The sequence below is a fragment of the Phalacrocorax aristotelis genome, chromosome 14 (genome assembly GCF_949628215.1).
Source record: "Phalacrocorax aristotelis chromosome 14, bGulAri2.1, whole genome shotgun sequence".
Lineage (NCBI taxonomy): Eukaryota > Metazoa > Chordata > Aves > Suliformes > Phalacrocoracidae > Phalacrocorax > Phalacrocorax aristotelis.
Window position 1 is genome coordinate 15,485,633 of NC_134289.1, and position 16,789 is coordinate 15,502,421.

The 16,789-nt window shown below is 41.6% G+C and overlaps 1 protein-coding gene across 14 annotated transcripts in view; it reads left to right on the forward strand.

Moving 5' to 3' along the window:
- KCNMA1 (potassium calcium-activated channel subfamily M alpha 1) overlaps positions 1–16,789 on the forward strand; it is a 510,997-nt gene that overhangs the window by 475,682 nt on the left and 18,526 nt on the right. For 11 of the 14 annotated variants that reach the window (XM_075109777.1, XM_075109780.1, XM_075109776.1 and 8 more), the window contains 2 exons: positions 10,596–10,709; positions 14,003–14,133. In XM_075109777.1, the coding sequence (XP_074965878.1) occupies positions 10,596–10,709; positions 14,003–14,133 (245 nt within the window). Of the gene's footprint in view, positions 1–10,595; positions 10,710–11,415; positions 11,500–14,002; positions 14,134–16,789 lie in introns of all 14 variants that reach the window. The other 3 variants (XM_075109788.1, XM_075109791.1, XM_075109790.1) reach the window with 1 other exon arrangement.

Below are 16,789 nucleotides of genomic sequence, written 5' to 3' on the forward strand. Positions count from 1 at the left end.
ACGCGTGTTTTGCAAATATCCTCCAAACCGTCAGATGGCATTTCCTTATTCCCGTTTCAAACTGGGCACCGTACGTTATTTGCAGGGTTCAGACTGAACTGCAGCAGGGATGTAGTAAGCTACCTCTTTGGATCAGGAGGGGTTTGTTTAGAGAAATACCCAAATACTCCTTAGGCGATCATCCTTCCCCACGGTGGTAGCTGCACATGGGCGCGAGTGACTTACTGGGCTTTCTGTGGAAAAGTTGGCTGAGTTAGTGGTGTGTAGACTGGCATAGTTCAAAACAACTTGGTATTCATTTTCATGCATGATCCCTACTAAGATGTCTTTAACAGACGTGCTACTCCGAAGTTGTGTGTGTTACAGAAGGCAGTTCTTGAGTGACAGAGTATGACACTGATTTTTTTTTTTTCCCCTCCTATTTATGGTGTTCGATTTGGAGTTCTGGTAAAAAAATTTTGGCTCGTGGAGAATCTTTGTAGTGGTATGCTGAAAGCGTGAATGCCAGGAGGAAATTCTCTGTTAAGCCTCGCTTTAAAAAATATATTCACACATGAACACCAAATATGTATGTTTTTGTAGATGTTCCTTTTCTCCGAACATTTAATCAATCCCCGAAGTTTTTAAACCACAGATTTAATCTTTGGGAGTCACCTGCACACTGTCACTTGATTATGTGCTTTTATGACAACCTGTCTACTAAAACATTATGACAAGATTTGGTGAAATCCAGGATTGGACGTGAGCACAATATGCTCTCCAGTCAGCAGGCTTTGCCAAGAGTTGCTTTTGAATAATACGGAGTAAGATATGAGAAGAGCTTTTGGGTGCTTGCAAATAGATTAAACTGCAGGAAATGTGCAGGAGGCCTATGGACCCTCCCTGCCAGATAAATTAGAGGTGGTCTTGATCTGAATCCAGCATGTCTCAGAGCTCAGCTCTGGGAATCCAGTTCAGATTTCTTTGATAAAATGAGGCTTTAGCCTTCACAGTTAAATCTTTGATCCCCAAGACAGCCTTGAATGTGGGATTTAGGTTTTGACCCAGCCTTTAGAGAACTTAATGACATTTTACCGTAGGTTTCCAGCTCAGTTCCATCTTGAGTAATTTACAAGTCTGCTGGCACTGTTTAGCCCACACAGACCATGAAGTTGACCGTAAGTAAGCCCAGGTTGATGGAAAAACAATATTGCTAGAACCGAGTGACAGATGTTGATTATCACAAAATGTCTGTTTAAGCGTTTTGTACGGATCCATTTCCTCACTGCATACACCTGAAATTTTTGCAGAAGTTACAAAGTAATTGTACTTAAAGACGTAGAATCATCTGCTAAAGAAATTGTTGGAATGCATATTGCAAAAAATGACTGCTGTGGTTATTACTGTTGCTGCTCAGGGGAGCTATTCAGATGCCTCATTTATTGGAGCTTAATAGATTAAAAGTCCAAATTGAGTCTCATGATATAAACCTAATCAAATTCTAATCTGCATAATTTTCCCATAAGCAGCAATGGGAAATTTGTTTAATTTATGTTTCAGTAGTTGCCAATCATGTGTTGGACAGCATTGTTACTTTTATTTATAAAAATATTTTTATTGATTGCTTGCTATAACATCTGGCTTTGCTCTTCCTTTTTCACTAAGGAAAAATTTACTTTATTTGATATAATGTAGGTTATAATGACATAATATAGAGTCTCGCCTAACGTGCCAATATATCATTTTTAACGGTGAGCTTTCCAGTTTATTTCTAGTTATTGAATACCTGTCTCTCTGAACTAGGTAATATAGCTTAATTTATTTGATAAGTTTTATTCAGCATATTTATTTTTGCCTGAGGTCTAAATATGCAAGGTTGATGAAAGATTAAACTGAAAAGAATTTGGCATCGTTTTATACTAAATTCTTTCAGCTGCGTACCTGTGCTACATTTAGACGCTCCCAACTTTGTGCCCGAGAAGTACCTAGTGTAGAAAACTATGAAAGGGTAAAAGGAGAGTAGGGACAATTCAAAATTAAGGTTGCCATGAAAGTGGCTAAAAACCACAGGAATCGTAATTTCTGCTGTTGTTATGAATTAAAGCATATTCCATAGTAATTGCTGAATAAACGTGTTACTATTTCTTCTCTTTCCAAATATTGTGTAGTTCTAGTGGTTTGTTCTGAACAAAATAAGAGAAAGCAAAGCAAAAAAAAAAATCCATGTGAAGTAGCCAAACTACTCTCTAGAACCTGGCCAGTAGTATGAGGAGTAGGTGCTACACCTAGAGGTGCAATCCACCAGAAAGAATGAAGAGTCACTTGCCGCCAAGTGCTAAATTGGAAGAATTAGAAGAACCGTGTGAGGGAACTAAATTCTTTCCCAACGGGATCAGGCTCTGGAAATGCAGGTTCAGGACAACAGAGGAAGGCAAACAAGAAAAAGTAGATGGAAAACCAAAGATGACATTACAATTACAAAACAGGAATTTAAGCAATCCAAAGCACGTGGTGTATTAGAAGGAGTTAAAGTAGTCTCTGACCAGTTTGTAAAAACAGAACAAAAAATTAATGTGAACACATCCCAAGCAATAGAGTAAGCACAAAGTTTGGAAACCGTCGTCCTCTGCATCCTAGAAGTCCCTTGTATTTTCCTGTGTGTTGTCCTAGGTGTTTTCAACTAAAGAATTGCTCAATCACTCCTCTGTTTCTGGAGATGACTTAGAAAATAGATGCTTAAAGACAGCTACAAGAATGGTGCTAACTAGCAGGCAATAAACTCCGGATGGCCTGTCCCTTCTTCTTGTTGCACAATGGGGACCCTGCAGAGTGTCTCAGTTTAATACTTAATTTTCCTTCTTGATAGCCTAAAAGACCCAAGCAATCATCCTCGTTTGCTTGGCTGTTACCATTATGCCTGTCTTCATGGCCCTCACAGGTTTCTGTGATTTACTCTTCTCTGTGCCATACAGTGCTTTAAAAACTAAGAAGTTATTTTCCTAAGTTTTAGGCTTTCGGAGCCATTTGCTTATGAATAAGAAGTCACTGAGGTACTCCTGGAGTACATTTTATGTTCCCAAGACAAATGTGTATAAACCAAGGTAGCCACATTGCATAACAGGAGTTCTAGTTCAACCTTGGCTTTATTGGTTGAAACTACACCCCACCTCACCCCAGTAGTATATGTCAGGCCAAAGAAATCGGTAACCTAGGCAAAAACTTGTTTAGAGCTTTACAATACCACTATAGCACTGGAAAAATAAGGATGAAGACTCAAAAAAGGGAAATTTAATTGTGTTTCCCTTTACCAAACATAAAAATAAATTCAGTAAAATTGTGCTTGATTCCACTGAGAGCGAGAAGGTCTTGTCAGACTAATACTGGCTGGGAATATTTACTGCACTGAGAAATAAAGTTTCCACTCTAGCAGACATGAGGGAAGTACATATTATCTCACCTAAAGTAAGCAAAACAGCAAGCAGAGAACATCAAGGCTATGCTCTGCAAAGAATTAGTAAAGAAAGCCCATCTGTTTTTGTAGCTTTGGGTTGTATAAGCTTGTGGTAAGCCTCGGCAGAGCTATGGTTTGGGTAATTACCACATGAGATTTTCTGAACACAAAGGAACAGGCAGTTTCAGATGGACTTCATCTTGGTATCGTGTGTGCGTTTCATAATGAAACGCAGAATGATGATTAAACTGGGAAAAGACTCGTATAAGTACCTGCGAATAAACCCCTCGAAGTTATGCACGATTCTGTGCTGTGCTTAAGGTGCAGTGCTATTTCTAACATACTGTGCTTCAGTGTTCCCAGCTGAAGATGGAAGCAGTGTGGATCGATTCAATGCTAGGCCTCAAGATGATGGAAGTCCAGTCCTTCTCTTGACCTTTGTTTTTACGGCTTAGTCCTGCCTGGCTAGAGCAGCGCAAGAACCAGCAGAGCTCTAAATCCTTTACACTTGCAGCGCGTGGGACCCGCCCAGGAATGGTTCTCACACCCTGGAGAGCGGAAATTCTGATCGATCCCATCGTGCTGTCCTTAGAGTTTTGATCTGGACGTTTTCACTATAGGTTTCTGTAATTTGACGGTATGGGAACAAGCAGATGTCAGAGAAGAGCCCGTTCTTGGCAGGAAGATGGCAGCTTGTCCGCTGTAACAGCGTCTCTCGGCCTTCAGTGCTCCCGAGGTTGCTCCAGTCCCAAAGCATTGGAGGGTTGTTACAGATGAGAATGCTACCCTACACGCTCCGCTCTCTGTAGCTTTAGCTGGGCCTATGTTTGGGCCCAGAGCATCTCTGAAGATGCTGCAGCCTCTGAGAGCGCTGGGGGCTTATGCAGCCGCATCTGCTCTCCCACATTCCTCTCCTTTTCCAGAGCTTTGGAGATAATCTCCAAGAGATTATTAGATCCTCAGGCACAAATTACAGTAAAAGTCAGAACTGGAATCAGAATTTAGGTTTTCCAGGTTCTGAGGCCAAACTACAACTCTCTGTCTCAGACCACACGGGACATTGAAGCTAGAGTTGTTTCTAAATTGAACGGCTGTAACAGATTCCCATGAATGTCAGCAGCTCTTTAACTGCACAACTGCTGCTGAACTTCCCAGGTATACCCAAGTGTCTGTACTTTGGAGAATAACAGGTATAGTCTATCATTCAACTGAATTCAGTGGAATATTAATGGACATTGTCAGCAAACAGTAGCAAAGGGATACAGCTGTGAGGTCCTTTTGTAAGAGAGTGATTTCTTTTTGTGTGGCTCTGCTTAATGAAAATCCTTATCCCATATTCCTGCATGATAACTTCTCAGGGGCGTGTTTGGCTGTTCTCCACCTGTGTGTTATTCATATACGCTCAATATATGATTGTTGTTTCATGCTTCTTAGATGAGCCAGAGCTAGGTAATAGTATGTATGCTTTTAAAATTATATTTTTTGAGGACTTTAGTGCATACATTACCCAGTGAATCCCATGGCACCTTTCCCTAGACTAGCGTTATTTAAAGGGCACTATCAATTTACATGGCACTTTAATGACAAGGCCACAACCTTTAGGTCTGCCAAGTGGATTTTCAGTTTGAGAAACTGCATTCTGCCCGCATAGAGCTCCAGTTTAGTAAAACTTCGAAAGGGAAGGGAGGGAAAGAGGAAAGGAGCAGGGGAAAAGGGGAAGAGGATCATAAAGGGTCCATTATGATTCTTCAGAACAGAAGATATTTTATAAACGTAACATAAAAATTCAGTTTGAGAATATGCCCATCTGGGTCTCAGTGAGTTCAGCGGGAACAGAAGCAGTGCACATCCAAGAGCCAAATTTGTTTCTGCATTAAAATCCCAGTAAACTTTTACTGGCCCCTCAGAAAACTCAAAGGATGTATTTACTGCTAAGTAAAGCAAACCTTCCTGCACTTCATGGGACATCACTCCGTCAAGTGAGCTGCACAGGAACAAAACCCGGTGGTTTATGGCCAGCACAATCAGATCACTTGGCCATCGGGCCAGTTGCTCCAAACCACACGTAAGCAGGGCAAACTCTAATTCCTGCTCGTGCTTTCAGTGGGCAGAAGTCACTGTTAAGCCATGCCAGCGTTCCTTAATTCTTCCTGGCTCAGGAGGCACAGGGCTCGCAGAAACCCAGTACTGCTCATCACTTTTTAGGTGGGATTCTGTAAGAGGCAAGGAGGCAAGCTCGTAACCAGCTGGCGGTGCCGAGCTCTGAGGGGCCAGCTCCGTAACTCCTGGGGGGTCCCCGGTAGGTCTCGGCGAAAAGACTCTCCTTGTGGGGAGGGGGTTTCCCCAAGGTCCTCCTTTCACAAAGATGAGAACGTCTCAAAGAGGTGGGGTCTTGCCTCTAGTGCAATCGTGTGGTTGTTTCACCTCCTTTTGCGAGCGCTAGTGTCTCGGAGGAAGCTGGGGAATATTTCTTTGCACAGAATCAAGACTTTGAACCAGCTGCTTTCTGCAGAGAATGGCGGGAGGCTCAAGCTCCCTCAGAGCAGGTAGGGAGGCCCTGCCCCTCAAGGAGGAAGGGAAGCGGTGACTCCCGGCTGCCTGGCCTCACTGATTTTGAGCGTGTCAGGAACTCGGAGCCTGTGTTCCTCTCAGAGACGTGATATATTTAACCCACTGTTTGGCAGCATCTTGTTGCAGTGGGGGACAGGGGCTTGCTGCCTTTTGTTGCAGCTCAAGCCATTTCCTCAGTTTGATGGTGTGGTGGCTGTCACTATAGCCAGCGGTGGTGGGTTGACCCTGGTTGGCAGCTAAGCCTCTACCCAGTCGTGCTCACGTCCCCGCAGCGGGCTGGGAGAGAGAAGCAGAAGGGCAAAGGTGAGAAAAAACAAACTTGTGGGTTGAGGTAAAGACAGTGTAATGAGTGAAAACAAAACAAAACGCAAAAAACCCCCAAACCCAAGTGATGCAAAGGCAATCGCTCACCCAGTCGCAATTCAGTGTCGGATGCAGTGACTGCGGGAACTGCTATGCCTGTGCTGCACCTTACCTCCTAATTTTTGGCAAAGAGAGTTCCCTTCTCCAGAAGCTCCCCCCATCACGGTTTCCTTACGCAGGGGCTGCGCTCAGGCTTGCACGGGCCTTGTGAATTTTACTCTTTGATCCTGTTAAGCAGTCGTACCCGCGGCTGCCTCAGTTGTTTGTTGAACAAGGAGACACTGTGGTTATAAGAAGATCACAACTATCAGCCCTGCTTTACGATTTTTATGAGCGTTAATGGAACAAGGTTTGGGGACTGAAGGAGAAAATGGAATATGAAAAGGAAAGTGAAAAGAGGCTGTGAGGAAAGCATGTCATTTCTAAATGAATGCTCTGTGCAGAGGAATTGAATCTTTTCACAGCTGAAAATGGATCTTAAATCTGATGCCTTAGCTTGTTTCAGCTTCTGTAATGAAATAGAGTTTTCCTAATACCCTATGACCTGAATTTCTCCCTGCTTTATGGGTGCTATTCCTTGACGTACAAACCTGTATTTTCTTAAGTCAGCATTTGATGATGGATGTCAAAATACAGGTCATGTATTATGCATATAGCATTACCGATTTAAGGTGTTTACTTGTCAAGTTGAAGAAATTCAGAAATGTCACATTCACTGAATCTGCACAGCTGTCACTTGTAGTTTTTCATGCCTTTAAATGAAAGTTCTGATAAAGCAGGTTAGTTTTCCTGCACTTTTTTTTCTTCCTTTTCTGGAGGAAAAAAATAGAGACCCTATCTATAGAATTTACATTGTGACCTGGGAGCAGGAATATGGCCTGAAGGTGTACGATGCCTTGTGACTCCAAACTTAGGCACACAAAATCCCCAAGTACTCCAATTTTCCTTTCCTGAAAATATTCCAAAGTTTTTGTCTTTTTAAAAAGTGGATTTTTGGAAGTGTCTGAATTAAGCACAGACAAGGAAGTTAAATTAAGGTAGCAGATACTTCTCACAGCTTCCAAGACCATAGGATGAAAAATATTAAGGCATAAGTGTATTCTTCGTTCAACAAGAAAACAAAATCCCTTTAACATGCTTCCCGCATTTCAGACTGAATGCACTATGTGCACAGGGTGCAATTACAGAGCCCCTGACAGTCCCTGTCTAACAGAAATGACACATTTACTTCAATCTTTGAACACCGTCTTAGGAAGACAAATATTTGAAGGGTTGGAGAGGTGGCTGCAAGTAGCCTTCGATGGAGAGCGTGCGTGTGCGTGCCTCTGCGCGCGTGCACGTTGCAGTAGAGGGATGGCAGGAAGGACTTATACATTTAGACTCGGTTGTGCCCAGTTTCTTCAATTTGCTTTTAGGCGGGAGGGAAATACCGATGTGCTCTTACCATCTGAAGAGCCTGATTCACTGAAAGGCGTTTTTAGGGAGCGCATCCTGAGGTGGGGAGAGAAAAGTCGTCAGGAAAAAGGGAGAACCAGGGTCTCTAGGGGTGCCCCCAGCGGTACAACCCCTAGGGTGCACAGGAACAAGATTAGTCTTCTCTGTTCTCAGATAAGCGAGCGTAAAGTCTTGCTGTTGCCATTTTGACTCGTAATTCTGCAGCGGACCCAACTGGACCTGCCACTTTAAATGCTCGAGGAGTCTAAAGCTACTTGAGCTTTTTATTAACGTAGTGTGACAAAAGCCGTGTCTTGCCTCTCCTGTAGCATAACTTAAGCACTGGAGCCTGCTGCAGAAGAAAGTGTCGCACTAACACCCGCCTGTCCTCACATGGCATGCCCTCCCTTTGGAGTCCCACATCAATATTCCCGCTGTTGTGGGTGTATCAGGGTTACCTCTAACTCACGAGGTGGTGCCAGAAGGACCTCCGTTAGACCCACTTTGTGAGTCTGAGAAATCCTAGGCTCTGCCTTGGAGAAGCAAGCATGCAAAGAGCCAGGTCGGCTCTCAGTCACAGCGCCAGACCCAAGGAATCATCTGCAAGCAGGCACCAGCTGGGAGTGCAACTCACTGTCACCATGTCGGGCTTACTTAGTTTCACCACAAGTAGTATTAAACGACCGACTATTAACGTTGCCAACGTTTCCAATTGTCTCTAAGAAATCTGCTTTCTAAAGATTTTTCTATGCACTGGTAATATCAAATAGAATTGCTTTGCTGCCTGAGGTGTGCCTATGGCGACGTTCTTGCCTTGCAAGCCTGTTGAAGACACCACATCCACTTCTTTTCTCCTAAGGAATTTTTTCACGGACTTTTCACTCCCTTTTTACTTATGCTGTCCTTACAAATCTGATGTTGTATATAACTTTCGTGTGATAGTCAGACGGAAATTCACACTGGTACCTTCTGGAGGGCTAAGTAAGTCTCTCTGTGAAGTGATTCTACTTTTATTACTTATATATTCTATAGGTGATATAGGCAAAACATAGGGAGAAATGAACTGGATGTCAAATAAAAATTTGAATCCCATTAAATCAAGAAGCCCAGATCTAGAGGTCCTTATAGTTTGCCTTGTTCAGGGACAGTTTAAGAGTGGTGGTAATTATCACTGGAAAAGAACCATAAATCACACGGAAAGACAATATAAAACCAGTACCACAGGCTAGCAACTACAGTTTAGTTTAGAGATTAGCTGGTTTGTAAATTAGTTGCCAAACTGAAGAAAGGTAAATAGATAATATCGTATCATTGTCTTCTGAATTCAGTAGCGGATAAATGTATCGACACTCGGAAACAGTTTCCACACTTAAAAAAAAACATAATGAAGTTACATCAGGCATTAATTTGGCGGTGATTAATTTAGGATCAGTATATGGAGAATCCAAAACTAGTTCAGACCAGTAATGACAGAGGATCAAAAGTCTGTCCCTGGTTGTCAGGCATAAAGTCAAAGAACCCGGGCATAAGGTGGCAAAAAAATGAATGTTTTCTCAGAAATGTGTGTTTTAAAGTGAGCTTGGCTCGATCCTATTCCTAGCAGACGAAGTTTGTTTAAAAATGCTGCCTTAACAATGGTCTACATGAAACCCCAAAGTCAAACTCTGGCTTCACCGTCACTTCTGCAATAATGACATTAAATGAACATTCCCATGCTTTCCACAGCTTTAATGGACAAGGGAGACGGAATGCATTAGTCTCAACAGTGAAGTTCCAGTCCAACTGTTGCATGGGCTTTTGTATAACTGCCTATTTTTCAGTACTTATAATAAAACTCCAGAAGGCTTTGCCTGTGTTTTTTTTAATTACAAAAAAAAAAAAAAAAAAGAAAAAATTTAAACGCGCTCAGTGTCAAGAGCTCCATTTCAATCTGTACAGAGAATCAGGCTGAAAACACCATCTTTTTTAGCGGTGAACTTTGCTGCTCTCTGAATCCTTTTTCCCTTCGAGTGCCTGCCAGTGTTTCCTCTCCCACCTTTGTTTCCTTTACATCCCCAAAGGTATAAAGCTCTTTCTAGTTTCTTTTCAAGCATTCCTCTTACATACCATTTGAAAACCGATGTCTTTTTTTCCTTCCATCCTATCTTTTTTGTTTTCTGTTAGAATGGGGCCCTTCCACCCCAGTATTCCTATAATTGAAATACTCGTAAAAATACATGTTACGAATGGTACACCTGAAAAGAAAAAAAAACCCACAACTGTGGGATGTATTGCTCCTGGAAAAGAGTTAGAAAATTTTAAATCCTGCGTGTTGGTCCAACCTGAAACCTGCTAATGGAAGCAGTTTGGGCCTCCTGGTTGTACTACAGTTTACAAACAATACTCTTGAAAATGTTAATGGAGGTTTAAGGAAAGGGGTTTGTTTCAGGATTATTTCAAATACTAATGGGACAAAATTAAACCTTTCTAACCCTGAAGCCTTTATTTTTTAAATTTAAATTTGAGTAAAAGTTACTCTTTCCATTTGGCCTGTTTTGATGCAGAGGCTACCGAGGCGAATAAAATTAATTTCAGTTTCTCCATTAGCTACCAAATGTCTTCTAGTAGAAATGCCCTGTGTATTTGTGAAGGATTATGCTTTTAAGAAATAATTGTTGAAAATTGAGTCAATTTTAAATAACCATTTTTTTACCATACTTTTCTGGGGGAAAAACATTTAGAGATAGGGAATTCCCGGTTGGTGGTGATTTTTTTAATCTAGTTTGTCCTGTGTAAAATTTTTCTTTTTTTGTTTCAGGCTTTACCCCCCCCGGGATGGATAGGTCATCTCCAGACAACAGCCCGGTCCATGGCCTGTTACGTCAGCCCTCCATTACAACAGGAGCCAACATCCCTATTATAACAGAGCTAGGTACGACGAGCTAACCTTTCTCCCTTCACGTGCGCTGCCATATCTCGCTCCCACGTCCCTTGTTGTGCAGCCTCAGGGAACTTACCTACGCCGTGTCTTACGCCGCAGTGCTTTCTCTTCTGATAACTTTTTTGAATTACTCGCGCTAAAGAAAGATTCGTAACAGTTGTTTCGCTTTATTCGAATAACTGAAATGTATTTCTCTCTTTCCTTTGGGTTTTCTCCGTTTTCTTAAATAAACACTCTATCAGATAGGATGCTTTTTACATAGCGTAGCAAATAAGCAGGGGTCTTTGGGCTAGGGTTAGAAAAGAAAAAACCCACAGTAAGTATAAGCAGACATTTCCTGTGCATTTAATCAATAGTAAGAGGTCATTTGTTTATTTCTTCATGGTCCAGAACTGTTTAATCACGTGTAGCCAAACTCTGTATAATAGTATGAGACATTTTACTCCTGAGAATATGATGATGGTAGGTAACCGGGCTCTGATTTCCACTCTAGCTGTGGGTATTTATGTTGTCAAGTGGTGTGATGTGAAGTGCAGAAGCTGTTCTGTTTTTTTCATGGCAAATACGAACTTGATTTGTGGTCCTTTGTCCTTTTATTTTCCTTTTCAGTTTTAGTTTTTAGAGCCTTACCTGTCTTTTTCCCTTACTTTATTCTCTTTCTGTACTTTCTTTTCCCCCTAAATACTTTACTTATTAGCTAAGCCTGGCAAACTTCTGCCTTTGGTTTCAATCAGTCAGGAAAAAAACAGTGGAACCCACATTCTAATGATAACTGAACTGGGTAAGAAGTGCCTTTTTCCTTCACATCACTGTCTTATTTTCTGTTGTTGTTGTTCTTACTGTCATCAGCTTTTCCTTTATTTATCTGGCTGTATCAGAGGGGCTACCCTCATGGCACTGCTTTGAATGTGTTTTATTTGTGGTTCTGGTTGAAATTGACTGTCTCGTTCTGGCCTTTCTTAATGATTTTTTTTTTTTTTTCACGCAGCATCAGTAAACCTTTGATCACACCCGTCTGACCTGCCGGCTGTTTTCATAGCACCTTCTCACCAATTCATTTTCTTTGGCCTGGGTCCCCACCTCCCAGGCCCTACACCCCCACCGCCAATTTTTCTCTCTCCTTTTCTCTCTTTCTCTCTCTCTTTTTTCCTCTTTTTGTTATTTCAGCCTATTGTCAATTTGGTGGACATGCCTTAGGTTCTCACAGGAAGTCAAAGAAGAAGTAAAAGATATCAGAAAAGAAACCCCAGCATCATACTTTCCCTTAAGCTATCTGTTTATTTGCGGGAGTAGGCCTTTCCTCAGAAGCTCAGGTTTTGAAGCTGTAAAAAAAGCAGCCAAGCTTCTGCCTTGCTCCCGCTCAAGAAAAAGAGCTCTCGCCAGCTTGGGCGAGCAGTGGTTGATGAGCATTTCCTATGGCGCAGCACCACACGTTCAAGCCTACCTCACCTAGCCCGGAGACCTTTCGTAGAAACCCTAGCGTGCTAACTTACATCAGGAAGATAAAGATATTGAGGATAAAAAACACACTTGCAGAATTCACGTTAGATTTGTAGTACCTTGGAAGCTGACGCTGCGCACAGCTAGCAAGCCGGTGTCAAAGTCGGGTATTAGACTGCCGAATGTAAGTGGAAAAAGCAACCTACTGTCAATAGTGCCTACGCCCCACTAGCAAATTCAACTAAGGCACAAGCTCTTCAAAAAGTACGTTTTGAAATGATACGTCAGGCTTTCAAATACTATTTTGCTCAAGAATCTGGAGAAAAAATTGGCAGCCATTGTACAAAGGAAGGAGCAATGTGGATATTGGTGTTTGCTAGGGTGAAATTCTTCTGGCTCCCAGCGCAGGGCACTGCTCCGTTTACAGCACTGAGGTGTTACGTTTTCATGGTTACATTAAAGGGTGGAAAGGCAGGAATTTTAAATCCTCCTTCAGCTCTGGTCCTGGCTTACGGTATGATCATGGCCAAATACTGGCTCAACAGGCCTCTAAAACCCTAAAAAAAAAAGGATAACAGTCCTCATCCCCTTCAGACAGTTCTTGTGAGGCTTCATGCATAGCTATTCGTGTTGTTCAAGCTAAGCATGGCAAGCACAGTAGTGTATAGAGGCTGGAAAAAGGAGTGGATGGAAAATGAAACTATATAGGAAGGAAGATCAGAATAGCAAGCAGAAGACTTTCTAATCTAAGTCCAGAGCTGAAACACGATCAAGTTAACGGCAGCTCTTACGCTGGTCTCAAAGCTCCCTGGGTTGGCTCAGGAGATGCGTTCACGTGGGGAATAGACACATAGTCAATGTGTGCGGTTTCAAATGCTGAAAAAGTTTTTAATTTCCCTGCCTTGCATGGGAGTTGAAATTAATTTGTCATTTAGTAAGTTAAAGGGTGTTTCGATAGCATAGCTAAGCAGTCTTTGCTTTCACGCCCGAGGAGGACTAATATGGAAATGAAGTACTTCATGAAGTACGATCCACTTGATACTCTGGTCTCAAGGAAACAACTATTTTTAGTGGAATGAGGCGGAGGCAGAGAGCTTAACTGCGACAATGAAATGCCAAATAAAGTCTGAATGACAAATGTTACTTTACTTGGGCTTCTTCTTTAAAACAGCCTGATGTAGATTCTTTTTCACACTGGCTAATATAGAGTTTGTGGCTAAGGAAGTGAAGTTACGGAGACAAATACTTGAACAGAAGGCAGTGCTGCAATAGAATAGCTGGAGCATTGCTCATTCATTCAGAGAGACGCATGTTAAAGCGACAGTTTATCCTCTTTTGAGCCGTAAGTGCATTATCACCACTCCAGGAAGAGTCACAGCAGCACATCTAACGGATGCCTGTGGGCTATATCAGAGTGTTAAGGACAGCCTTTATTTTACAAAGGGGTTCTGCCTTGGTGCCGTGTGATACCATTTCACTGTACATGCATACAGCCTTAGCCACTGCACCCGACCAGTACCAAGATTGTCTCAATATATATAGAAGAGCATCACGTGTCTCGTTTTGAGTGCAGGCAGCTGGTGCCACGAAGCTACTTTTATGGCAAAGGGATAGTCACCTTTCAAGAGCAGGAGAGTCACCTCTTACAAGCATGATAATGATCAACAGATTTTTTAATGCACATTTTCACATCCATCTTGATTTCATTTCCAGTGACGTCAAAGACACAAGTCTGTGTTTCCAGACATATGCCGTTTCTTTTTCTTTCTGACTGTGTAATGTGTAAGGTCACATCCTGGTGACCCAGAAGCACCTTATGATTTTATTATTATTATTATTTTCAGTAAATGATTCAAATGTTCAGTTCTTGGACCAAGATGATGATGATGATCCAGACACAGAACTGTATCTCACGCAGCCCTTTGCATGTGGAACCGCGTTTGCTGTCAGTGTGCTGGACTCGCTCATGAGCGCAGTAAGCAAACAAAACCTTTTACATTCTCTTCCGTCAGACTTATTGTGAAAGAGTATGAAAGCATAGTCCCTTTTCCACAGGTAGTCAGGAGAGGACACTTTTAGATGTCAAGAGAATTTCGGAGCCTGAAGTAGGTTATTTTGTAGTTGGACACGGAGACCTTGAAGCAGCTGAGAGATCTAGGGCCGTCATCAGTCCACAATCTTAAAAGCAGAGAGTCTCAAGCCTGGCCTTAAGGGTAATATTTTCCAAAAAAATGGTGTATCTCCCTCCTGAAGCCCAGACCCAAATTCAGCGTGGCCGTCCCCATGCTCACCGTTCATGTCAGACAGCGTCAACTGTGTTTTAAGCTTTTAATTTCCTGTAGCCATGAACAATGCTCTGAGTATGAGCTGGGGGACGCTGGTAGAACTGTAAAAAAGCCATTGTACACATCAAGTGAACTCCAGTTGTGTGAAGAGAGGTCATCATGTCTTTTTCACGTGAGTTTTCTTGTGAATGAAAACATAAGTGCATGCCAGAAACTACAGATGGTGGCCTTTGGTTACGTCTGCATTAGGGTCCGTTTAATGCAGACGCCTCGGTCGTACTCCTTTTTGTCCTCCCTTTTTCATCTTGGCTAGGTTTTCAGACCAGTCTTGCTCTGCGTGAGCTGCGCTTCTTTTGTAGGGACCTTAAGCTCTGCTAGATGTAGCAAGGACAAAGCCTGTTTAAAATCTAAGCATAGGCTTTCTGAGCTCCCCATGGAAAAAGTTCCACGGTGCCGGGAATCATCTGCTGTAAACCCCACGTGATATTAGAAATGAGCAAATGGATTTCCTTAAAGAAGCCAAGTCTGACCTTCACCTAAACTCAGAATGAAGCTTTTTACTTTTAAGAAAAAATCACAGTGATCTTTATTATTTGATATCTTATTTGTATTTCATCTTGATGTATCTGTATGTCATATTTTTATTCCCTGATATGTTCCTCGTATGTTCCACCCACAGATGAATAATATCAGTCTACACTGATACAATTTTATTCTAATGCAGCCTGGGAGTCTGCAATAAACTCAGAAAATACTTTTTTTGAAGGTTATTGGCCATATATTGCAGACCTGACAAATTTAGAAAGCCTAAGCAAGCACCCTTAAACTCCATACCTTCTCTAATTAAAATCTCTATGAATAAAATATTTAGCATTTTTACATTATAAATGAGAATAATTTCACATCAAGGTTCCAAACTGTTAGACTGAGAGCTGTTTATCCACTCACATTATTATCTAAATCAACGTCCCTGAATGAACCGTTCGGTAGGGCACTGCCAGAATCTTGGAAGAAGTAGGGTTAATTCTTGCGCTTGCCACTGGCGTTGCCGCAGAAAAGAGGGCGAAATGTTGTGGCCACCATTGCTTTCTTGTGCAAAGGTATGGCATGTCGATAATAATGAGGCAATAAGAAATATGTGGAACCTGACTGTTTGGAAATTTTTACTTGGAACTCATCATATCATCCTCACAATAGTTTTAGTTATTGCTAGCTTTTGTTAACTTTTAGGTTTTTGACAACATGCCCTTCCATTTCTGCAATTCCTTGCTTCAACGGAGTCTTTTTTTTTAAAAACATTTTCACATCTAAGCGGTCATATTATATGTCAGGGACAGTGCAGCCTGAAGCCAGAGAGGTAAATGTGGTAACAAGAGTAGAAAATTCTAACTTAGAAAAAATACTAATCAAGAAGACAAGCCAAGGATTCAGTCAGTTAGAATTGTTCACCATCCTGTCTTTTCTCTCACCACTTTGCTGATCGGTGGCAGCGTTATTTTCTCTTTTATTCCTCAAAGGCCTAGTAAAGAGTTGGAAAAGTGCAATTCTTCCTGACCCTTCAGAAAGTGGAAGACGTGTGAGATATTTTCCCTTTACTATCCCTATTCTCACGGGAAGGATGTATTCTCCTTTCACTTCTTCTCCAAGGAAAAGAGTGTTTCTCACACAAACCAATCTACTTGCTCTATATTATGTTTTGGGTTTTTTTTTTTCCTAGAGTACACTTGTTTTTTAGGGACCAGCTTCTAACTTCTGCCTAACTTCAAGCCAATACTGGGAAACGCAACCCAAAAACCTAACAAAATTGTGAGATCTGTAGTCGTGCTTACATCCTATTAATTGCACAGGAATTCTGTAAGAAGGAAATAATTCACACCGTGCTGGCCTGTACCAGCTCACTTTGAGACAAGGCTATAGTTCATTATTCAAGCCACTTAGTGAGTCAGGATTTTTTTTATCGCTTCATTTTTATAGAAAAAAAATTCCAGTCTATGATCTCTGTTGATATCTCTGGAATGCAAATTCCTTGTGTGGTCTACGGTACAGATGTACAATGCACAAACTGCTCCATTAACAATGAATCTCTTCTCACAGTAGCGGGGTTTTGTAGTCAAACAGGTGTAAGAAAGATCGGAAAGTAGACTAATAGCCACGCATACAGTAGTCTTTCTGACCTGCAGGTATTTGGAAACGTACATATAGATGTACGTGCATCTATATATAGATGTATAGAAAAAGAGGTACAAAATATATTTAAAGTAATTTGCTTAAGTATCCAGTTGTTGAATAATAATAATTCCACACTATTAATCAGTATTAAATTATATTTTTATTTTATATAATTTT